The sequence below is a fragment of the Phasianus colchicus genome, chromosome 34 (assembly GCF_987193195.1).
Source record: "Phasianus colchicus chromosome 34, bPhaCol1.hap1.1, whole genome shotgun sequence".
Classification (NCBI taxonomy): domain Eukaryota; kingdom Metazoa; phylum Chordata; class Aves; order Galliformes; family Phasianidae; genus Phasianus; species Phasianus colchicus.
The window spans coordinates 1,600,396-1,625,379 of NC_143469.1; the positions used below are offsets into that span (position 1 = coordinate 1,600,396).

The 24,984-nt window shown below is 59.7% G+C and overlaps 1 protein-coding gene across 5 annotated transcripts in view; it reads right to left on the reverse strand.

Moving 5' to 3' along the window:
* Window positions 1-1,095: 1,095 nt before the first annotated feature.
* The window catches only part of EVI5L (ecotropic viral integration site 5 like), a 33,641-nt gene continuing 9,752 nt past the window's right edge, over window positions 1,096-24,984 (reverse strand). For 2 of the 5 annotated variants that reach the window (XM_090128946.1, XM_090128945.1), the window contains exons 3-20: window positions 24,785-24,974; window positions 24,436-24,660; window positions 24,206-24,280; window positions 23,895-24,020; window positions 23,101-23,244; window positions 22,856-22,945; window positions 19,783-19,880; window positions 19,643-19,703; window positions 18,450-18,503; window positions 17,882-17,914; window positions 16,944-17,084; window positions 14,695-14,823; window positions 12,933-13,073; window positions 11,370-11,522; window positions 9,613-9,759; window positions 6,873-6,968; window positions 6,674-6,769; window positions 1,096-2,933 (exon numbers count right to left, since the gene is read on the reverse strand). In XM_090128946.1, the coding sequence (XP_089985072.1) occupies window positions 2,733-2,933; window positions 6,674-6,769; window positions 6,873-6,968; window positions 9,613-9,759; window positions 11,370-11,522; window positions 12,933-13,073; window positions 14,695-14,823; window positions 16,944-17,084; window positions 17,882-17,914; window positions 18,450-18,503; window positions 19,643-19,703; window positions 19,783-19,880; window positions 22,856-22,945; window positions 23,101-23,244; window positions 23,895-24,020; window positions 24,206-24,280; window positions 24,436-24,660; window positions 24,785-24,974 (2,200 nt within the window). In that variant the 3' untranslated portion in view covers window positions 1,096-2,732. The remainder of the gene's footprint in view (window positions 2,934-6,673; window positions 6,770-6,872; window positions 6,969-9,612; window positions 9,760-11,369; window positions 11,523-12,932; window positions 13,074-14,694; window positions 14,824-16,943; window positions 17,085-17,881; window positions 17,915-18,449; window positions 18,504-19,642; window positions 19,704-19,782; window positions 19,881-22,855; window positions 22,946-23,100; window positions 23,245-23,894; window positions 24,021-24,205; window positions 24,281-24,435; window positions 24,661-24,784; window positions 24,975-24,984) is intronic. The other 3 variants (XR_016460971.1, XM_090128948.1, XM_090128947.1) reach the window with 3 other exon arrangements.

The following is a 24,984-nucleotide window of genomic DNA, read 5'->3' on the forward strand; positions in this document are numbered from 1 at the left end:
TGGGGGGGTCAAATAAAGCCCCCCCCCCCCCCTTCCATCCCATTATGGAGGGGCGTTTTTAGGGCAGAACTCAAAGGTTTGGGGGTCGCAGATATTTGGGGGGGGGGTTGGACCCAAGGGAGCATTTTGGGGTGAATGTCGGCTCTTTTGGGAGCCGGGATCATTCCGGGGGGGGGGATGGGGGGGGTCACACAACATTTTGGGGACAATCTCCAAGTTTTTGGGGTCCCGTTGGCCCACAGTGTTCTGTATTTTTCTGTACAGGGTATAAACAGCAAAAGGGGGGGGGGGGGGGGGGGCAGGATCCAGCCCCATCCCGAGGCCACCCCATTTTTTCTGGGGGGGGTGGGGAGAGGGGGGGGGTCCCCATTATGCCCTGGGGGTCGTTGGGTGCAGGAATGGCACCGGGTCCTTTTTTTTTGGGGAGGGGGGGGGATCTCTGTGTCCCCAGGGCTGGATCCTGCAGGTGGTGCTCAAGGTGTCCCTTAGTGTCCCCCCCCACCCCCCCATCAGTGCCCCCTTGGGGTCTATGGGGTGTCCCCTGGGGCCTATGAGTGTCCCCTGGGTGCCATGGCACCTATGGGTGTCCCTCAGTGTCCCCTGGGACCTATAGGTGTCCCTTGGGTGCCATCAGTCCCACGGGTGTCCCTCAGTGTCCCCTGGGTCCTATAGGTGTCCCCTTGGTGCCATCAGACTCACGGGTGCCCCTCGGTGTCCCCTGGGACCCATGGGTGTCCCCTGGATGCCATAGAACCTATGGGTGTCCCTTGATGTCCCCTGGGGCCCCTGAGTGTCCCTTGGGTGACATGGGTGCCCCTCAGTGTCCCTTAGCGTCCCCTGGGGTCTATAGTTGTCCCTTGGGTGCTGTGGCACCTATGGGTGTCCCTCAGTGTCCCCTGGGGTCTATAGGTGTCCCTTGGGTGCCATGGCACCTATGGGTGTCCCTTGATGCCCCCTTAGTGCCATCAGACTTATGGGTGTCCCTTAGTGTCCCCTGGGACCTGTGAGTGTCCCTTAGGTGACATGGCACCTATGGGTGTCCCTCAGTGTCCCCTGGGTTCTATATGTGTCCACTGGGTGCCGTGGCACCTATGGGTGTCCCTCAGTGTCCTCTGGGACCTATGGTTGTCCCTTGGGTGCCATGGCACCCATGGGTGTCCCTTGATAGCCCCTTAGTGCCATCAGAGTTATGGGTGTCCCTTAGTGTCCCCTGGGACCTATAGGTGCCCCTTGGGTGCCATGGGACCTATGGGTGTCCCTTAGTGTCCCCTGGGGTCTATAGGTGTCCCTTGGGTGCCATCAGACCCACGGGTGTCCTTACTGTCCCCTGGGGCCTATAGGTGTCCCCTGGGTGCCATGGCACCTATGGGTGTCCCTTGATGCCCCCTTAGTGTCCCCTGGGACCTGTGAGTGTCCCTTGTGTGACATGGCACCTATGGGTGTCCCTCGGTGTCCCCTGGGACCTATAGGTGTCCCTTGGGTGCCATCAGACCCACGGGTGTCCCTCGGTGTCCCCTGAGACCCATGGGTGTCCCCTGGGTGCTGTGGCACCTATGGGTGTCCCTCAGTGTCCCCTGGGACCCATGGGTGTCCCCTGGATGCCATAGAACCTATGTGTGTCCCTTGATGTCCCCTGGGGCCCCTGAGTGTCCCTTGGGTGACATGGGTGCCCCTCAGTGTCCCCTGGGGTCTATAGTTGTCCTTTGGGTGCCATGGCACCTATGGGTGTCCCTTAGTGTCCCCTTGGTGTCATCAGACCTATGGGTGTCCCTTGATGTCCCCTGGGGCCCCTGAGTGTCCCTTGTGTGACATGGCACCTATGGGTGTCCCTCAGTGTCCCCTGGGTCCTATAGGTGTCCCCTTGGTGCCATCAGACCCACAGGTGTCCCTCAGTGTCCCCTGAGACCCATGGGTGTCCCCTGGGTGCCATGGCATCTATGGGTGTCCCTCAGTGTCCCCTTGGTGCCATCAGACCCATGGGTGTCCCTCAGTGTCCCTTGGGACCTATAGGTGTCCCTTGTGTGACATGGCACCTATGGGTGTCCCTCAGTGCCCCCTGGGTGCTGTGGGGCCCATGGATGTCCCTTAGTGTCCCCTCATTGTCCCCTGGGTGCTGTGGGGCCCATGGATGTCCCTTGGGACCCTATGTGTGTCCCTGAAGGGTCCCCTGGGTGTCCCTTATTGTCCTTTGGGTGCCACGCGGATTATGGATGTCCCTCCCTGTCCCCAGGGTCCTATGGGTGTCCCTCTGTGTCCCAGGGTCCCCACAGGTGTCCCTCGGGGTCCTTTGGGTGCCACAGCACCTATGGATGTCCCTGGATGCCATAAGTGCCCCTCGGTGTCCCCGTAGGTCCCATAAGGGTCATCTGGGTGCCACGGGTGTCCCTTGGGTGCCCTGTGGGATCCCAAAGGGGCCCATGGATGTCCCTTACCGTCCCCTGCGTGTCCCTCATTGTCCCCCTGGTGCCACTTAGGGATGTCCCTAAGGGTTCCCTGCGTCCCACGGGTGCCCCATGGGTGCTGTGGGGCCGGTGGGCGTCCCTGTCCCTCGGTGCCTCCTGGGTCCCCTCACCGTGTCCTCAGTGTCCCCCTGGGTGGCCCCGAGGGTCCCTTAGGTACCCCCCCACAATCCGACGTCCCCGACGTCCCCCCAATGTCCCCAAAGTTCCCCCACGTCCCCGTGGGTCTCGGTGCCTCCGGTGTCCCCCACGTCCCCGAAGTCCCCCGTAGGGTCACGGTGCCGTGGGTGCCCCCTCGGTTTCGCTGTCGCTGCTGTCCCCCATGTCCCCGAGGTCCCCGAGGTCTCCGATGTCCCCGTGGGGCAGAGCAAAGGGTGGCAGCTCCTCGTCGGAGGAACCCAACGAGTCCTCGTCCCCAAGGCGCGTCCCCAGCCCCACCGCCCCGAAGGACAACGGACCCCGCAGCAGCCGGATCTGCGGGGACAGAGGGGTGGGGACAGGGGGACAGGATGGGGACAGGGATGGGGGACAGTGGGGTGGGGATGGGGACAGGATGGGGACAGGGATGGGGGACAGTGGGGTGGGGACAGGATGGGGACAATGGGGGTGGGGATGGGGACAGGATGGGGACGGGGATGGGGACAGGATGGGGACAGTGGGGTGGGGACAGGATAGGGACAGGAGTGGGGGCAGGAATAGGGGACAGTGGGGTGGGGATGGGGACAGGATGGGGGACAGTGGGGTGGAGACAGGGACAGGATGGGGACAGGGGACAGGGATGGGAACAGGGATGGGGACAGGATGGGGACAGGGATGGGGGACAGTGGGGTGGGGATGGGGACAGGATGGGGACAGGGATGGGGGACAGTGGGGTGGGGACAGGATGGGGACAATGGGGGTGGGGATGGGGACAGGATGGGGACAGTGGGGTGGGGACAGGATGGGGACAGTGGGGTGGGGACAGGATAGGGACAGGAGTGGGGGCAGGAATAGGGGACAGTGGGGTGGGGATGGGGACAGGATGGGGGACAATGGAGTGGAGACAGGGACAGGATGGGGACAGGGGACAGGGATGGGGACAGGGATGGGGACAGGATGGGGACAGGGATGGGGGACAGTGGGGTGGTGACAGGATGGGGACAGTGGGGTGGGGATGGGGACAGGATGGGGACGGGGATGGGGACAGGATGGGGACAGTGGGGTGGGGACAGAATAGGGACAGGAGTGGGGGCAGGAATAGGGGACAGTGGGGTGGGGATGGGGACAGGATGGGGGACAATGGAGTGGAGACAGGGACAGGATGGGGACAGGGGACAGGGATGGGGGACAGGGATGGGGGACAGTGGGGTGGGGACGGGGACAGGATGGGACAGGGATGGGGGACAGTGAGGTGGTGACAGGATGGGGACAGGGATGGGGACAGGATGGGGACAAGATAGGGACAGGAGTGGGGACAGAAGTGGGGGACAGTGGGATGGTGACAGGATGGGGACAGGGATGGGGACAAGATAGGGACAGGAGTGGGGACAGAAGTGGGGGACAGTGGGGTGGGGACAGGGGACAGGGGACAGGGGACAGGGGACAGGGATGGGGACAGGGATGAGGATGGGGGACAGTGGGATAGGGACAGGGGGACAGGGATGGGGATAAGATGGGGACAGGATGGGGGACAGGGATGGGGGACAGCAGGGTGGGGACGGGGATGAGGACAGGGATGGGGACAGGAGTGGGGACAGGAATAGGGGGACAGTGGAGTGGTGACAGGATGGGGACAGGGATGGGGACAGGATGGGGGACAGTGGGGTGAGGACAGGATGGGGGACAGGGATGGGGGACAGTGGGTGGAGATGGGGACAGGATGGGGACAGGAGTGGGGACAGGGATGGGGGACAGGGATGGGGGACAGTGGGGTGGGGACGGGGACAGGATGGGACAGGGATGGGGAACAGTGAGGTGGTGACAGGATGGGGACAGGGATGGGGACAGGATGGGGACAAGATAGGGACAGGAGTGGGGACAGAAGTGGGGGACAGTGGGGTGGTGACAGGATGGGGACAGGATGAGGGACAGGGATGTGGGACAGGGATGGGGACAGGATGGGGGACAGTGGGGTGGGGACAGGGGGACAGGATGGGGGACAGGGATGGGGGACAGTAGGGTGGGGACAGGGATGAGGACAGGGATGGGGACAGGATGGGGGACAGTGGGGTGGGGACGGGGACAGGATGGGGACGGGACAGGGATGGGAACAGGGATGGGGACAGGGATGGGGGACAGGGATGGAGGACAGTGGGGTGGAGACGGGGGGACAAGGATGGGGACAGGGATGGGGACAAGATAGGGAAAGGATGAGGGACAGGGATGGGGGACAGTGGGGTGGTGACAGGATGGGGACAGGGAGACAGGAATGAGGACAGGGATGGGGACAGGGATGGGGGACAGTGGGGTGGGGACAGGGATGAGCACAGGGACAGAGATGGGGGACAAGTGAACAGTGGGGACAAAGGGATATGGGATGGGGACAATGAAAGGAGGATGGGACAGGGAATGGGGACAGGGGACAAGGAAGGAGGGGTGGGGACAACGGGACATGGGAACGGGGACAAGGGGACAGGAAAGAAGGGATGGGGACGTGGTGACGTGAGATGGGGACAATGAAGAGGGGATGGGACAGGGAATGGGGACGGGGGACAAGGGAAGAGGGGACAAGGGGACATGGGGACAATGGAAAAGGGGTGGGATGAGGAATGGGGACGGGGACAAGGAGGAGAGGGATGGGGACATGGGGATGGGGACAAGATGGGACAGAGGAGAAGGGGACAAGGATTTGGGGGAGGGGGGGAGGTGACAGAGGAACAAAGGGACAGAGGGACAAAGGGACAGAGGGACAAAGCGGGGGATGGGGGAAGGGAGAGCAGAGAAAGGGAGGAGGGATGAGAGACATGGAGGCGTGGTCAGCAGCTGTCCCTGCACCCACCGGGAACCCACAGCACGACAGGGGACACAGGTGGCACCCATGGGTGCGGGACGTGGGCACCCCAACACCCCGTGGGTGCTGTAGGACACATATCCTGCAGTTAAGGGTGTTGGGAGACCAGTATCCCGCACCCATGGGTGCTACAGGCCCCTGGTCCAGCACTTGTGGGTGCTGAGGTCCCTATATCCTGCACCCGTGGGTGCTGAGGGACCCTTAACCATAGCTATGGGTGCTGAGGTCCCTGTATCCTGCACCCATGGGTGCTGAGGTCCCTATATCCTGCACCCACAGGTGCTGCGAGACTTATATCCTGCACCCATGGGTGCTGAGGTCCCCATATCCTGCACCCATTGGGTACTACAGCACCCTGGAGCCCTGCACCCTGCACCATGGGTGTAGGACATAGATCCCACAGCACCTATGGGTGCTCGGAATGGGTCCTTGCAGTACTAGAGCACCCATGGGTGCAGGTTGTAGGTGCTACAGCACCCGTGGGTGCAGAATAGAGGCACCCAGGCTTGTGTAGGCAGAGGATTCAGGTACCCCAGCACCCATGGGTGCAGGATAGAGGCACCCAAGCACCTATTGCCACAGGCTATAGGGATCACAGCACCTGTGGGTGCAGGGTAGAGCCACCCCAGCACCCATGGGTGCAGGATAGAGATTCTAGAGCACCCACGGGTGCAGGATAGAGTCGACTCAGCACCCGTAGGCACACCCTAGCACCCATGGGTGCAGGATAGAGATACCAGAGCACCCATGGGTGCAGGATAGAGGCACCCCAGCACCTACAGGCACAGGATATAGGGACCACAGCCCCGGTGGGTGCAGGGTAGAGCCACCCCAGCACCCATGGGTGCAGGATAGAGGCATCCCAGCACTACAGGCACAGGCTATAGGGACCACATCCCCTGTGGGTGCAGCCCTTCCGGTGCCACAACACCCATGGGTGCAGGACAGAGGCACCCCAGCACCTACAGGCACAGGATATAGGGACCACAGCCCCGATGGGTGCAGGGTAGAGCCACCCCAGCACCCATGGGTGCAGGATAGAGGCACCCAAGCACCTACAGGCAGAGAATATAGGGACCACAGCCCCAGTGGGTGCAGGGTAGAGCCACCTCAGCACCCACGGGTGCAGGATAGAGGCACCCCAGTGCTACAGGCACAGTCTATAGGGAACACAACCCCTGTGGGTGCATCCCTTCCGGTGCCACAGCACCCATGGGTGCCTTACCTCAGCCTTGAGCTCGTCGATGTGGTCCTTGAGCTGGCGGATGTACTGAGCGGCGTCCGAGTGGTTGAGCTGCCCCTGGATCATGCCCTCCTCCCTCTGCGGGCGCAGAGGTCATCCTGTCACCCTGTCCCCTCGTCCCCCTGTCCCCGTGTCCCCATGTCCCCATGTCCCCATGTCCCCCTGTCCACCCCCCACTCACCTGGATCTCCAGCTCAGCCACACGCTGTCGCATCTCAGCCAGGGCCGCCATGCTGTCGGCCTCACGCAGCCGCACCGCCATCACCTCCTCCTTGCTCTGGGGACGTTCGTGTCACCACCAAGGTAGGGGACACCCCCAGACACCCCCTTCCCACCCTCCCAATCTCCCCTTATTATCCCCAACCACCCCTGGGACACCAAGGGAGGGGACGTGGGACCCCAGGGACCCCATGGGAGGGGACAGTTGGGACACCAAGGGAGGGGACATGGGGCTCCCTTGGGACCCCATGGGAGGGGACGTGGGGACCCCAGGGACCCCATGGGAGGGGACAATTGGGACACTAAAGGAGGGGACGTGGGGACCCCTGGGACACAATGGGAGGGGACAACTGGGACACTAAAGGAGGGGATGTGGTGACCCCAGGGACACCAAGGGGGGACGTAGGGACCACAGGGATCCCATGGGAGGGGACAGTTGGGACACTAACGGAGGGGACGTGGGGACCCCAGGGACACCAAGGGGGGACGTAGGGACCACAGGGATCCCATGGGAGGGGACAGTTGGGACACTAAAAGAGGGGACATGGGGACCACAGGGACCCCATGGGAGGGGACAGTTGGGACACTAAAAGAGGGGACGTGGGGACCACAGGGACCCCATGGGAGGGGACAGTTGGGACACTAAAGGAGGGGATGTGGGGACCCCAAGGACACCATGGGAGGGGACACTGAGCTCCTGTGGGTAAGGATGATGGGATCCCATTGGAGGTGACAACTGGGACACTAAGGGAGGGGACATGGGGACCACAGGGACCCCATGGGAGGGGACAGTTGGGATACTGGGGACCCCTGGGACCCCATGGGAGGGGACAATTGGGACACTAAAAGAGGGGATGTAGGGACCCCAGGGACACCAAGGGGAGGACGTGGGGACCACAGGGATCCCATGGGAGGGGACAGTTGGGACACTAAAAGAGGGGACATGGGGACCACAGGGACCCCATGGGAGGGGACAGTTGGGACACTGGGGACCCCTGGGACCCCATGGGAGGGGACAATTGGGACACTAAAAGAGGGGACGTGGGGACCACAGGGACCCCATGGGAGGGGACAGTTGGGACACTGGGGACCCCTGGGACCCCATGGGAGGGGACAATTGGGACACTAAAAGAGGGGATGTGGGGACCACAGGGACCCCATGGGAGGGGACAACTGGGACACTAAAGGAGGGGATGTGGGGACCCCAAGGACACCATGGGAGGAGACACTGAGCTCCTGTGGGTAAGGATGATGGGATCCCATTGGAGGTGACAATTGGGACACTAAGGGAGGGGACATGGGACCCCAGGGACCCCATGGGAGGGGACAGTTGGGACACTAAAGGAGGGGACATTGGGACCCCAGGGACACCATGGGAAGGGACAACTGGGACACCAAGGGAGGGCCTGTAGGTATCTGTGGGGAGGGGACAAGGGTGTCCACATGGAGGTGACAGTGTCACTATAGAGGGGACAGGAGTGTCCCTATGGAGGGGACAGGAGTGTCACTACGGAGAGGACAGGGGTGTCACTATAGAGGGGATGGGGTGTGCCTACAGTGGGGACAGGAGTGTCACTATAGAGGGGACAAGTATGTCCCTATTGGGGGTGGACAGAGGTGTCCCCATGGAGGGGACAGGTGTCTCCCCATGGAGGGGACAGGGGTGTCCCTACAGAGGGGAAAGGAGTGTCACTATAGTGGGGACAGGAGTGTCCCTACTGGGGGGGACAGGGGTGTCCCTAAGGAGGGGACAGGGATGTCCCTATGGAGGGGACAGGGGTGTCACTATAGAGGGGGACAGGGGAGTCCCTAAGGAGGGGACAGGTGTCTCCCCATGGAGGGGACAGGGGTGGCCTCATGGAGGGCCTTTGGGTGTCTGTGGGGAGGGGACAGGAGTGTCACTACAGAGGGGACAGGGGTGTCCATATGGAGGGGACAAGAGTGTCACTATAGAGGAGACAGGTGTGTCCCTACTGGGGGGGACAGGGGAGTCCCTAAGGAGGGGACAGGTGTCTCCCCAAGGAGGGGACAGGGGTGTCCCTATGCAGGGCCTTTGGGTGTCTGTGGGGAGGGGACAGGAGTGTCCCTACAGAGGGGACAGGAGTGTCACTATAGACGGGACAGAGGTGTCTGTATAGAGGGGACAGGGGTGTCCCTATGGAGGGGACAGGAGTGTCACTATAGAGGGGACAGGGGTGTCCCTATTGGGGGCAACAGGGGTGTCACTATAGAGGGGACAGGGGTGTCCCTATTGGGGGCGACAGGGGTGTCCCTATGGAGGGGACAGGGGTGTCCCTATGCAGGGTCTTTGTGTGTCTGTGGGGAGGGGACAGGTGTGTCCCTATGGGGGGGGACAGGAGTGTCCCTGTGGGGGGGACAGGTGTGTCCCTATGGGGGGGAACAGGTTAGTCCCTACGGAGGGGACAGGAGTGTCCCTGTGGGGGGGACAGGGGGGACAGGGGTGTCCCTATGGGGGGGGACAGGTTAGTCCCTACGGAGGGGACAGGAGTGTCCCTATGGGGGGGACAGGAGTGTCCCTATGGGGGGGACAGCGGTGCCCTCACAAAGGTCACCCCGGAGTCTCCACGTCCCCACGGACGTCCCTACGGACGTGACAGCGTCACCCCAGCAGAGGGGCCGGGTCTGTCCCTTACGGAGGGGGACACGGAGACCCCTCAGGTTGCCTCCGGGCTTCCCCTCACCTTGCACTGAGCCTCGGCGTGCTTACGGTGGCTCTCGCTCAGCTGCGCCTGCAGCCCTTTGCTCTGCGCCGCCGCCAGGCGGAGCTGCTCCCGCAGCCCTGCGCACGTCTGCTCCGCTCGGCCCAGCACCGTGCGCTGGATCTGACCCTGGGGTGGGGGAAGAATTGGGGGAGGAGGAATTGGGGGTGGAGGAATTGAGGGTGGAGGAATTTGGGGGGGATGAGCAGCCCTGCTGTCACCTCCTGGGTCGCTCCTCCCAGCCCCGCTGCGCCCAGCGCTGCACCTCCAGTTCAGCAGCACAGAAGCCCAGTTCAGCACCCACGCTACTCCCAGTTCTCCCAGTTCAGCCCCACAGTACGGCACCCACACCCCCAGTTCAGCACCCACACCCCCAGCCCTCCCAGTTCTCCCAGTCCAGCCCCCCAGTTCAGCACCCACACCCCCAGCCCTCCCAGTTCTCCCAGTAAGTCCAGCCCCCCAGTTCATCACCCACACCCCCAGTACTCCCAGTTCTCCCAGTTCAGCCCCCCAGTTCATCACCCACACCCCCAGCCCTCCCAGTTCTCCCAGTAAGTCCAGCCCCCCAGTTCAGCACCCACATTCCCAGCCCTCCCAGTTCTCCCAGTCCAGTCCCCCAGTTCATCACCCACACCCCCAGTTCTCCCAGTTCTCCCAGTAAGTAAGTCCAGCCCCCCAGTTCAGCACCCACACCCCCAGTACTCCCAGTACTCCCAGTATGTCCAGTTCAGCACCCCAGTTCATCACCCACACTCCCACCTTCCCCCCCACTTCATCACCCACACCCCCAGCCCTCCCAGTTCTCCCAGTCCAGTATCCCCAGTTCATCACCCACACCCCCAGCCCTCCCAGTTCTCCCAGTAAGCCCAGCCCCCCAGTTCATCTCCCACACCCCCAGCCCTCCCAGTTCTCCCAGTAAGTCCAGCCCCCCAGTTCAGCACCCACACCCCCAGTACTCCCAGTATGTCCAGTTCAGCCCCTCAGTTCATCACCCACACCCCCAGTTCTCCCAGTTCTCCCAGTAAGCCCAGCCCCCCAGTTCATCACCCACACCCCCAGCACTCCCAGCTCTCCCAGTTCAGCACCCCCAGTTCAGCACCCACACCCCCAGCCCTCCCAGTTCTCCCAGTCCAGCCCCCCAGTTCATCACCCACACCCCCAGTACTCCCAGTTCTCCCAGTCCAGCCCCCCAGTTCATCACCCACACCCCCAGTACTCCCAGTTCTCCCAGTCCAGTACCCCAGTTCATCACCCACACCCCCAGCCCTCCCAGTTCTCCCAGTCCAGTACCCCAGTTCATCACCCACACCCCCAGCCCTCCCAGTTCTCCCAGTCCAGTACCCCAGTTCATCACCCACGCTACTCCCAGTTCTCCCAGTAAGTAAGTCCAGCCCCCCAGTTCAGCACCTACACCCCCAGTACTCCCAGTATGTCCAGTTCAGGACACCAGTTCATCACCCACACTCCCACCTTCCCCCCCACTTCATCACCCACACCCCCAGTACTCCCAGTTCTCCCAGTCCAGCCCCCCAGTTCATCACCCACACCCCCAGTACTCCCAGTATGTCCAGTTCAGCACCCCAGTTCATCACCCACACTCCCACCTTACCCCCCACTTCATCACCCACACCCCCAACCCTCCCAGTTCTCCCAGTAAGTCCAGCCCCCCAGTTCAGCACCCCCATTCCCAGCACCCCCAGCCCTCCCAGTTCTCCCAGTTCTCCCAGCCCCCTCCCCACCTGTGTCTCCAGTTGCAGCACCCGCTGTCGCAGCGCCCGCAGCTCAGCCTGAGCCTGAGCCTCTCTCAGCCTGGCTGCCACCACGGCCTCCTGCAGTGCGTTGGCGTTGCTGCGCCGTGGGGAATCCTTCCAGCGCCCTCCTGCACGGCCAGCCTGCACCAAAAAAGGGTCAGCAGGACGACCGGGGGGGTCGTGGGGGGGTCAGGAAGGGACCCAGGGATAGGATGAGGGACCCCAAGTGTTGGGATGAGGGAATCGGGTGGGCAGGAGGGGATCTGGGCACTTGGGAAAGGGATTCAGGTGGGTAGGAGAGGAATTTGGTGACAGGGTGAGGGACCCAGACACTGGGAGGAGGGACCCAGGCATTGGGATGAGGGACCCAGACATCGGGATGAGGGATCCAGACTTTGGGATGAGGGACCCAGACATCGGGATGAAGGATTCAGACTTTGGGATGAGGGACACAGACATTGGGATGAGGGACCCAGACACTGGGATGAGGGATTCAGACATCTGGATGAGGGATCCAGACTTTGGGATGAAGGATTCAGACATTGGGATGAGGGATCCAGACTTTGGGATGAAGGATTCAGACATTGGGATGAGGGACACAGACATTGGGATGAGGGATCCAAACTTTGGGATGAGGGATTCAGACATCGGGATGAGGGATCCAGACTTTGGGATGAGGGACACAGACATTGGGATGAGGGACCCAGACGTCGGGATGAGGGACCCAGACGTCGGGATGAGGGACCCAGACTTTGGGATGAGGGACACAGACACTGGGATGAGGGACACAGACATTGGGATGAGGGACCCAGACATTGGGATGAGGGATTCAGGTGGCCAGGATGGGACCTTGGGGACAGGACAAAGGACCCAAGTATTGGGATGAAGGACCCAGATGTCAGAATAAGAGACCCAGGTGCCCAGGAGGGGATCCAGGCACTGGGAGAAGGGATTCAGGTGGCCAGGAGAGGACAGAATGAGGGACCCAGACATTGGGATGAGGGATCCAGGTGGCCAGGATGAGACCTTGGGGACAGGACAAAGGACCCAAGTATTGGGATATGGGACCCAAATGTCAGAATAAGAGACCCAGGTGCCCAGGAGGGGATCCAGGCACTGGGAGAAGGGATTCAGGTGGGCAGGAGAGGACTTTGGTGACAGAACGAAGGACCCAGACATTGGGATGAGGGGCCCAGACATTGGGATGAGGGATTCAGGTGGCCAGGATGAGACCTTGGGGAGAGGACAAAGGACACAGGTATTGGGATGAAGGACCCAGATGTCAGAATAAGAGACCCAGGTGCCCAGGAGGGGATCCAGGCAGTGGAACGAAGGACTGAAGTGGCCAAGAGGGGACCAAGATGGCAGAGACAGCACCCAGGTGGCCACGAAGGGGATGGAGGTGTCCAAGAGAGGACCCCAAACACCTGGAGAAGGGACCCAGACAACACGGGTTGTGTGAAGGGACCCAGTGGGACCTGGTGACACGGGCGGGACCCAGGCGGATGTGAAGGGACCCAGGAATCCAGGAGGGGACTCAGGTGGCCTCACCTGCCAGCTGTCACTGAGCTCCTTCACCTGCTGCTGCAGCTCCGTCAGCGATTTGACGGCCTCAGCCTCGCGCAGCGCCAGCGCCTGCAGCTCCTCCTGCAGCCTCACCACGTTGTCCTCATCTGGCAGCAGGCTGTTCCTCTGCAGGACACGGGGGTGTCAGCGGGGACAGAGGACCCCCAGGGACAGAGGACCCCCCGGGGAAAAGGGGGTGCTGCCCAACAGGGACACCCTGGGGACACCGATGTGGCCCTGGGGGTCGGCAGGGATGGGGCGCAGCAGTTCTAGGGCTCCCCGTGGTCACTCGTGTCCTTTGGATTTTGTCCCCAGGGCCACCTGTGTGATTGTCTCCATCCTCGAGACCACCCCTGTGATTGTCCCCCACCCCCAGGACCACTCATGGCACAGTCCCCAAGGGTCCCTTATGTGAATGTCCCCAACCCTGAGGTTTCCTATATGATCATCTCCATCCTAAAAGCCACTCCTTTGGTAGCCCCCCACCCCAGGACCACTTATGGCACAGCCCCCAAGGTCTCTTCTGTGACTGTCCCCAACCCTCAGGTCCCTTGTATGACCACCCCCATCCTAAAGGGGTGATCCTAAATAATCCTCAACCCCAGGACCACTTATGGCACAGCCCCAGAGTCTCTTATGTGACTGTCCCCAACCCTCAGGTCCTTTGTATGATCACCCTCATCCTAAAAGGACGACCCTAAATAATTCCCAGTCCCAGGACCACTTATGGCACAGCCCCCAAGGTCTCTTCTGTGACTGTCCCCAACCCTCAGGTCTTTTGTATCATCACCCTCGCCCTAAAAGGACGATCCTAAATAATCCCCAGTCCCAGGACCACTTATGGCACAGCCCCCAGGGTCTCTTATGTGATTGCCCCCAACCCTCAGGTCCCTTGTATGACTACCCCCATCCTAAAGGGGTGATCCTAAATAATCCCCAGTTCCAGGATCACTTATGGGACAACCCCCAGGGTCTCTTCTGTGACTGTCCCCAACCCTCAGGTCCCTTGTATGACCACCCTCATCCTAAAAGGATGATCCTAAATAATCCCCAGTCCCAGGATCACTTATGGCACAGCCCCCAGGGTCTCTTCTGTGACTGTCCCCATCCTAAAGGCCACTCCTTTGGTAGCCCCCCACCCCAGGACCACTTATGGCACAGCCCCAGAGTCTCTTATGTGATTGTCCCCAACCCTCAGGTCCTTTGTATCATCACCCTCGTCCTAAAGGGGTGATCTTAAATAATCCCCAGTCCCCGGACCACTTATGGGACAACCCCCAGGGTCTCTTATGTGACTGTCCCCATCCTAAAAGCCACTCCTTTGGTAGCCCCCCACCCCAGGACCACTTATGGCACAGCCCCAGGGTCTTTTGTGTGACTGTCCCCAACCCTCAGGTCCCTTGTACAACCACCCCCATCCTAAAAGGACGATCCTAAATAATCCCCAGTCCCAGGATCACTTATGGGACAACCCCCAGGGTCTCTTATGTGACTGTCCCCATCCTAAAAGCCACTCCTTTGGTAGCCCCCCACCCCAGGACCACTTATGGCACAGCCCCAGAGTCTCTTATGTGATTGTCCCCAACCCTCAGGTCCCTTGTATGACCACCCTCATCCTAAAAGGACGATCCTAAATAATCCCCATTCCAGGATCACTTATGGGACAGCCCCCAGGGTCTCTTATGTGACTCCCCCCCCCTCCCCCAGGACCACCGTGAGCCACGACCCCACGTGCTGCCTCCACCACCTTCTCCATGTCCAGCACTTTGTCCTGCATCTCCTTCAGGGCTCCGAGCGTTTCGCTCTCCCGCAGCCTCGACTGCTCCAGCTCCGTCTCCAGGTGGGTGACGAACTCCTCGCTGAAGCGCGGGTTCCCCTGTCAGCGTCCCCAAAATGTCACCACCCCAACGTGTCCCCAACCCCAAAATGTCACCAACCCCGACACATCCCTGTCCTCAAAGCATCTCAGACCCCAACACATCCCCAACACATCCCCACCCCAACACATCCCCATCCCCACCCCATCCCATCCCCATCCCCATCCCCACCCCACCCCCAATACATCCCTATCCCCATCCCATCCCCAACACATCCCCACCCCAACACATCCCCATCCCCACCCCAAAACATCCCCATCCCCACCCCATCCCTAACACATCCCCATCCCTAACACATCCCCACCCCAAAACATCCCCATCCCATCCCCATCCCCATCCCCACCCCACCCCCAATACATCCCTATCCGCATCCCATCCCATCCCCACCCCAACACATCCCCATCCCCACCCCAAAACATCCCCATCCCCACCCCATCCCTAACACATCCCCATCCCTAACACATCCCCACCCCAAAACATCCCCATCCCCATCCCATCCCCACCCCACCTCCAATACATCCCTATCCCCATCCCATCCCATCCCCAACACATCCCCACCCCAACACAACCCCACCCCAAACACATCCCCACCCCACCCCCACCCCATCCTCATCCCCAACAAATCCCCACCCCATCCAACCCCCAACACATCCCCATTCCCATCCCCACCCCAACACATCCTCACCCCACCCCCAAAACATCCCCATCCTCACCCCACCCCTACCCCATCCTCATCCCCATCACATTCCCAACACATCCCCATCCCCATTCCCAACACATCCCCATCCCCATCCCCAAAACATCCCCATCCTATCCCATCTCATCCCATCCCTAACACATCCCCAACCCATCCCCATCCCCACCTCACCCCTACCCCATCCCCACATCCCCATCCCCAACATATCCCCAACCCCACCACATCCCCAACACATCCCCTGTCCCCATCCCCACTCACATCCCATCCCCACCTCATCCCCAACACATCCCCACCCCAACACAACCCCATCCCCAAACACATCCTCATCCCCATCCCATCCCCATCCCCATCCCCATCCCCATCCCCATCCCACCTCATCCCCACCCCATCCCCATTCCCACCCCATCCCCATCCCCACCCCCACCCCCATCCCAATCCCATCCCCACCCCCACCCCCTTCCCCATCCCCATCCCCACCCCAACACATCCCCACCCCACCTCATCCCTACCCCACCCCCATCCCCATCCCCACACATCCCCACCCCATCCCCATCCCCATCCCCACCCCCACCCCACCTCATCCCCACCCCACCCCCATCCCCATCCCCACCCCCACCCCCACCCCCACCCCCATCCCACCCCCACCCCACCTCATCCCCACCCCACCCCCATCCCCATCCCCACCCCACCTCATCCCCACCCCATCCCCATCCCCATCCCCACCCATCCCCACCCCATCCCCATCCCCACACCACCCCCATCCCCACCCCATCCCCATCCTCAACCCCATCCCCACCCCCATCCCCATCCCCACACATCCCCATCCCCACCCCACCCCCACCCATCCCCACCCCCACCCCCACCCCACCCCATCCCCACCCCCACCCCCACCCCACCCCCATCCCCATCCCCACCCCACCTCATCCCCACCCCATCCCCATCCCCACCCATCCCCATCCCCACCCCATCCCCATCCCCACCCATCCCCATCCCCACCCCCATCCCCACACCCATCCCCATCCCCACACATCCCCATCCCCACCCCATCCCCACCCATCCCCACCCCCACCCCCACCCCACCCCAACACATCCCCACCCATCCCCATCCCCACCCCACCTCATCCCCACCCCATCCCCATCCCCATCCCCACCTCATCCCCACCCCCATCCCCATCCTCAACGCCATCCCCACCCCCATCCCCATCCCACCCCATCCCCACCCCATCCCCATCCCAACACATCCCCACCCCATTCCAGCACATCACTGTAGCTTGGGACACCCAACGTTTCGCTGCCCCTTTCACTGCTGGCGGCAGCACCAAATCCGTGCACCCACAAGAGGGGATAAATGGGGACAACAAGGGGCACGTAGGGCCATTTGGGGCCATCTGGGACCAGTTGGGACCATTTGGGGCCACAGACCTGCTGGTCCTGCAGCTGTCTGATGGTGCTCTGAGCACGCTGGAGGTTTTCAGTGGCCGAAGTGCAACGCTGCTTCACCACTGCCAGCTCCCTTTTGATGATGTAGTTCTCCTCTGCTTCCTGTGCCCGTGTCACCTGGCCCTTGGGGACAGCGGGGACCCGTCAGCTGCTGGGCAACGGCCCCTCTCCTCATCCATCCCCTGTGGGGTCAGCGCTGCCCGTGGGGTGAGATGGAGGGGCTGTGGGTGGTGGGGACAAAGGGTGACAGAGGGGGTGAGGGTGACAGCAGTGATGTTGGGGACAATAGGGTGACAGCAGCCTGGAAATGGGTGGCATTGGGGATGAGAGGGTGACACCGGCCCCGTGCTGGGGGTTATCAGCCCTTCTGTGTGCGACTGTAGGTTATGGGGGGACAAAGGGTGACAATGGTGACACCAACACCCCACGAGGGACAAAGGGGTGATGCCAGCCCTGGGGGTGACGCTGAGGACGAGGGGGTGACGACAGCCCCCATAAGCAGGTGACACAGAAGATGAGGTGACAACAGCCCCGTGGGGACCTCCGGGGTCGTTTTTGTCCCCCACCTCCCACGTTCTAAAAATCCACAGGTTTCGGTGACATTGAATGAAATGACACTTCTACTCATCCCACCCCCCCTTCCCCAAATGCCCGCTTTGCCCCACATGGCCCCAAACCCTCATTTTTACCCCCCAACCCCCCCTTCACACCCCCCCCCCCCATAATCCTCCTTCTCCAAAGCGGGGAAGGTGCGCGGGAGCCTCCAGAAAAGCAGGGGGGGGGGGGGGGGGGGAAGGGCAAATTCTCCCCCCCAGAGAAGCAAGACGTAGGCTGGAAAGCAGAAAAAGGGTTAAAACACAGGTTTTTTTTTGGGGGGGGGGTGAAGAAAAAGAGGAAAAAACAGCGATTTTGGACACTACCTGGATGAGCCTGTCGGCGAGAGCCGCGCTCTCCTGCGGCCGCCGGGTGGAGGAAAGGAGAGAAAGGAGATAAGGAGATAAACGAGGAGATGGAGGCAAGTGAGAGAAGCCACGCAGAGGAGGCACCCGGCACCTCCCCGTTTTGGGGTGATTTTCAAGGATTTTTAGCTCTTTTTCTCTCCCCCCCCTCCCCCTGCTGGGAAAGGTGGGGGAAGGATGGCAACCGTTGTGTTTGGCCCTAAAAATGAAATGTCCAGAGGGAGGACACTGTGTAGGAGATTCTTATTCTTTTGTTGGGAAGAAGGATGGACCAACTCTCTGAATTTCCTTTTTTTTTTGCCCTTTTGGCATCAAAATGCTGCCTAAATTGGGGAGGGGGGGGGGGCTGGGTTTCAGAGGTGCAACCTGGAGAAGTGTGCTGGAGGCTGCGGGTTTGCAGGTACCCTGAAAATGGTTGGGATGCTCCAGCAATGGTTTTGGGTGCCCCCAAGAGGGGTTTTGGGGGTATTCCAGGAGGTTTTGGGGTTGTTCCAAGATGTTTTTGGGGGTGTCAGATTGTGGGGCTCACCTTCTCCAGGGTTTCGATGCGTTGTTTCAGCAGGCGGTTCTCGGTGCGGAGGCGCTGGGGACAAAAATTGGGGGAGGAATGAGCATCATTATGGGATGTACTCAAGGCAGAAGGGTCACCGAGGGACGGGGGGAGGATGTGGGGGTTAAGTGGCACTGGGTTGGGTTGAAGGGCTCAGTTCTGCTGCCCCTGGATGGATGCAGTGGCCTTGGGGACGTGCTAAGTGGCCCTAAGTGGCCTTTTAGAGAGCCCTAAAATGGATCAGGGTGGCCCCGAGGATGAGTTAAATCCCCTAGGGACAGGCTACGTGGCTCAAAGTGTCCCAGGGATGGGTCAAAGCAGCTCTGGGATGGCGGAAATTGCCACAAGGATGGGCTCAGCCACGCCAAAGGGGCTCAAATGGCCCAAGAGAGGAGTCCAATGGCCCCAGGATGGATCAAAGTAGTCCCAGGGATGAGTCAAAGCAGCCCTGGGGTGGTTGAAATGGCCCAGAGTGGGGCTAAGCCATCTTGGGATGGCATGAATGGCTCTGGAGAGAGGTCAAGTGACTTCAGGAGGGGTCAAAGTAGTCCCAGGGATGGATCAAAGCAGCTCTGGGATGGCGTAAATTGCTACAAGGAGGGGCTCAGCCACGCCAAAGGGGCTCAAATGGCACAAGAGAGGAGTCCAATGGCCCCAGGATGGATCAAAGTAGTCCCAGGGATGAGTCAAAGCAGCCCTGGGGTGGCTGAAATGGCCCAGAGTGGGGCTAAGCCATCTTGGGATGGCATGAATGGCTCTAAGGATGGGTCAAGTGACTTCAGGAGGGGTCAAAGTAGTCCCAGGGATGAGTCAAAGCAGCTCTGGGATGGCGTAAATTGCTACAAGGAGGGGCTCAGCCACGCCAAAGGGGCTCAAATGGCCCAAGAGAGGAGTCAGTTGGCCCCAGGATGGATCAAAGTAGTCCCAGGGATGAGTCAAAGCAGCCCTGGGGTGGCTGAAATGGCCCAGAGTGGGGCTAAGCCATCTTGGGATGGCATGAATGGCCCTGGAGATGGGTCAAGTGACTTCAGGAGGGGTCAAAGTAGTCCCAGGGATGAGTCAAAATGCCACTGGGATGGGCAAGGCTGTGTCAGAAGGGCTAAGATAGCCCTGGGGATCGGTCAGGTGGCCCTGAGGATGTCACAAACAGCCCCAGGACGACCCCAGCCCACCTTGATCTCAATCTGCTCCTCCATCTCTTTGTTCTTGATGGCAGCGTACTCCTTCTCCAGCCTGCGTGGGACACGGGGACAAGTTGGGATGCCACCTGATGGAGGTGGTGGAGGCACCCCCACAGGGCTCCCCACCTCACCTCTTCATTTTCTTGGGGTTGTACTTGACCTGGAAGGCTCTGAGGATGAGTTTGTCGGGGCAGCTGTCAAACTGGTGTGGGATCACCTTCTGGAAGTACTGTGGGCAAAAGCATTGAGGATTTATGGCAAAGCCACGGCCCCAAAATGTGGCCTGGGCAATCAACCACCCCTAAATACAGCCCCACAGTCAGCCCAGCTGCTCCCAAACCATCCCAACATTCAGCCCCATCCCCTGATGATCTGGGGAGGTCCTTCCCAACCCTAATGATCCTCTCCATCTCAACCCATGCCTCATTCAGACAGCTCTGCCCCCAGAACCACGTCTCATTGCTTCTATCAGCCCCAAAGCACATCCTGGTGAAAAACCCCACCTCCAAATCAGCCCCAAAGCATCAACTGACCCCAAAAGGTGGCCCAACGTGCAAACTGGCCTCAAAGCACGACTTGTTCCACGAATGCACTCATGCTGTGTACCCAGCCCCCAAATATTCCTCTTTTTCATGACCAAAATATGCCCTGCTATCTAAATCCTGCCCCAAGGTACATCCTCCAATCTGTGATCCTATCACTCTTTGAGCGTGGTGGGGTTGGGCTGGGGCTGGACCTGATGATCTGGGGAGGTCCTTCCCAACCCTAATGATCCTCTCCATCTCAACCCGTGCCTCATTCAGACAGCTCTGCCCCCAGAACCACGTCTCATTGCTTCTATCAGCCCCAAAGCACATCCTGGTGGATAAACCCCACCTCCAAATCAGCCCCAAAACATCAACTGACCCCAAAAGGTGGCTCAACGTGCAAACTGGCCTCAAAGCACGACCTGTTGCATGAATGCACTCATGCTGTGTACCCAACCCCCAAATATTCCTCTTTTTCATGACCAAAATATGCCCTGATAACTAAATCCTGCCCCAAGGTACATCCTCCAATCTGTGATCCTATCACTCTTTGAGCGTGGTGGGGTTGGGTTGGGGTTGGACCTGATGATCTCGGGAGGTTTTTCCCAACCCTAATGATCCTCTCCATCTTGACCTGAGCCTAAATCAGACAGCTCTGCCCCCAAAACCACGTCTCATTGCTTCTATCAGCCCCAAAGCACATCCTGGTGGATAAACCCCACCTCCAAATCAGCCCCAAAGCATCAACTGACCCCAAAACGTGGCCCAACGTGCAAACTGGCCTCAAAGCACGACCTGTTGCACGAATGCACTCATGTTGTGAACCCAGCCCCCAAATATTCCTCTTTTTCATGACCAAACTACGCCCTGATAACTAAATCCTGCCCCAAGGTACGTCCTCCAATCTGTGATCCTATCCCACTCTGAGCGTGGTGGGGTTGGGCTGGGGCTGGACCTGATGATCTGGGGAGGTCCTTCCCAACCCTAATGATCCTCTCCATCTCAACCCGTGCCTGATTCACACAGCTCTGCCCCCAGAACCACGTCTCATTGCTTCTATCAGCCCCAAAGCACATCCTGGTGGATAAACCCCACCTCCAAATCAGCCCCAAAGCATCAACTGACCCCAAAAGGTGGCCCAACGTGCAAACTGGCCTCAAAGCACGACCTGTTGCATGAATGCACTCCTGCTGTGTACCCAGCCCCCAAATATTTCTCTTTTTCATGACCAAAATATGCCCTGATAACTAAATCCTGCCCCAAGGTACATCCTCCAATCTGTGATCCTATCACTCTTTGAGCGTGGTGGGGTTGGGTTGGGGTTGGACCTGATGATCTCGGGAGGTTTTTCCCAACCCTAATGATCCTCTCCATCTTGATCTGAGCCTACATCAGACAGCTCTGCCCCCAGAACCACGTCTCATTGCTTCTATCAGCCCCAAAGCACGTCCTGGTGGATAAACCCCACCTCCAAATCAGCCCCAAAGCATCAACTGACCCCAAAAGGTGGCTCAATGTGCAAACTGGCCTCAAAGCACGACCTGTTGCATGAATGCACTCCTGCTGTGTACCCAGCCCCCAAATATTTCTCTTTTTCATGACCAAAATATGCCCTGATAACTAAATCCTGCCCCAAGGTACGTCCTCCAATCTCTGATCCTATCCCACTCTGAGCGTGGTGGGGTTGGGCTGGGGCTGGACCTGATGATCTGGGGAGGTCCTTCCCAACCCTAATGATCCTCTCCATCTTGACCTGAGCCTACATCAGACAGCTCTGCCCCCAAAACCACGTCTCATTGCTTCTATCAGCCCCAAAGCACATCCTGGTGGATAAACCCCACCTCCAAATCAGCCCCAAAGCATCAACTGACCCCAAAAGGTGGCCCAACGTGCAAACTGGCCTCAAAGCACGACCTGTTGCATGAATGCACTCATGCTGTGTACCCAACCCCCAAATATTTCTCTTTTTCATGACCAAAATATGCCCTGATAACTAAATCCTGCCCCAAGGTACATCCTCCAATCTGTGATCCTATCACTCTTTGAGCGTGGTGGGGTTGGGTTGGGGTTGGACCTGATGATCTGGGGAGGTTTTTCCCAACCCTAATGATCCTCTCCATCTTGACCTGAGCCTACATCAGACAGCTCTGCCCCCAAAACCACGTCTCATTGCTTCTATCAGCCCCAAAGCACGTCCTGGTGAAAAACCCCACCTCCAAATCAGCCCCAAAGCATCAACTGACCCCAAAAGGTGGCTCAACGTGCAAACTGGCCTCAAAGCACGACCTGTTGCATGAATGCACTCCTGTTGTGTACCCAGCCCCCAAATATTCCTCTTTTTCATGACCAAACTACGCCCTGATAACTAAATCCACCCCACCTGCCCCAAGGTACGACCTCCAGTCGGTGATCCTATCACTCTTTGAGCGTGGTGGGGTGGGTTGGGGTCGAACCTGATGATCTGGGGAGGTCCTTCCCAACCCTAATGATCCTCTCCATCTCAACTTGACCCTAAATCAGACAGCTCTGCCCCCAAAACCACGTCTCATTGCTTCTATCAGCCCCAAAGCACATCCTGGTGGATAAACCCCACATCCAAATCAGCCCCAAAGCACATCCTGGTGGATAAACCCCACTTCCAAATAAATCCTGCTGCCTAAATCCACCCCAACCTTACCTGGGACATGCCCTCCATGTCCAGCTGGACCAGCTCAGCCTGGTTGAACTGCAGCAACGCCATCCCCACACGGAAGACAATCTCCAGACCCTGTAGGATGAGGTCCAAATCATCACCTTTCCCACCCACCAAGTCAATTTTGAGGGGGGTTTCTCCCCCACCCCCCAAAAAAACAGGTGGTTTCTGCAGGGGAAACGTGGTTGTGGTCCCTTTGTGACTTCAGGTGTTTGCTGTGGCCTCGTTACCTCGTACATAAAGATGTCGAAGACACGTGTGGCCACGGGCAGAGGGAAGGTGGTGAGGAAGAGGGTGAGGAACCACGAGGAAGCATACATGGAGGTGAGGAAGCTCTGCGAGCGGAAGTGGATGTTCAGCTCTGGCAGCTGCTCCTGGAGGTGAAAAAGGAGAAAAATGAAAAGGACGTTGGGGGGGGGGATGGTTTTAAGGGTCATGCTGAGCTTTGAACTTGTGGAGGTCCCCCAGGTGACTCCCGGGGGTCTCAAGGATGTCGCTCATGGCACCCTGTGGATGGTCCGTGGGGCATGGAGGGCACAAAAGGTGTCCCATGGGTGTCCCTGGGTGCTCCCAGGTTGTCTCACAGACACGCTCGGGGTCTCAAGGATATTCCCCTGAAGACTCATGGATGTCTTGTGGATGCCCCCCATGGTCTTGTGGTCCCCAGAACTTCCTGTGAAGTTCCCTGGGGTCTTGGGGATGCCCTCAGTGTATCCGGGGACAACTTTTGGGGTCACACAGATGGTCCCCAGGGCATCTTGTGGACGTCCCTGGGGTCTTACAATCCTCAAGACACCTCTGTGATGGTCCTCGAGGTCTCAGGGATGTCCTCAGCATGTCTCATGGACATCTCTGGGGTCTATCAGATATTCCATTGAGTTCATGGACTGCCCCTGAGTGTCCCAAGGATGTTCCCAGGATCTCTGGACGCAAGGAATGCAGCATCCCCCAGGAGATACCAGCCCTCTCCTGGTCCTTGTCCCAGTGAACTGCTGCATTTGGGGGAGCCACGGGCAGCACTTACCTGCAGCATGTACTCAAACTGGTAGATGCAGAGCCCCAGCTCGGCCATGCTGGGTTTGAAGAGCTCCCGCAGGCGGTACTCCTGCATCAGCCTCACAAACACACAGAAGGCCTCTTCCTCAGGCATCTGGGGGACACAGCAGGACGCAAATCCCCTCCTCAACATCCTGCCATCGGCTCCAAACTCAGTGCTTTTTCCCATCAGGTGATGGGATGCACTGGGACCAACCTCCAGTTTGGGAATGGAGGGGGGATTTTAAACCCACGCAGAGCACAACCAAGCAAAGCCAACCTTGTTCTGCTGGTACAAACCTGCATGAGCAGCAGTCCCACGATGAAGGCGCTGCCTTGGCAGTACCCAACCTCCCGGTCCACCAGTGAATAGGCCTGAAAGGAGTGGGAAATTCAAAACAAATGTATAAGGAAAGCAGAAGATCAGCTGGGCAGCCGTCCCTGGAGCGCAGCAGTGGAAGGAAAGCTGGAGCATTGAAAACAACTCATCCAGGGAAAAAAAACCAAGCCAGGGATGGTGGAGACGTTACCTTCATGACGTTGAAGAGCACCTCTTGGCCCAGGCTGTCCTGTCCCTTGAAGAACTCGTGCTCCGGGTAGGTGCGGGCGATGTCCCTGCGGATGAGCTTCTCGCAGGGGGAGGACATCTTGAGCAGCTCTGAGTATTGGTTTTTGACGGGCATGTCGGTGGCACTGCAGAGCAGCTGCCACACGATGGCACGGAAATGGTGGGGGATCCCTTTGCGGATGAGCTCCTGGGGGAAAAACGGGGTGAAAAAAAATGGGTTTGGAGGAGATGGAGGAGCTTCGCATGGATGGGGAGACACCGACAGGCGCAGGAGGGTTAGAATGTAATAGGAACAAAGCAACGTTTTCCACCTTCAGCAGCTTCTCCTTCTTCTTCCTCCACTCGTCCCACTCGTTGACGATGCGGCCCCAGAGGATCCAGGTGTCCTCTTCCAGGTGGCTGAGGTTGGAGGAGGCCGAGGAGCTGGAGACCAACGAGGAGCCGCTGTTCCTCCGCGAGCCGTTCATGGAGCGCATCGACTTGGAGTCAGCCTCCAGCAGCCTGAGGGAGG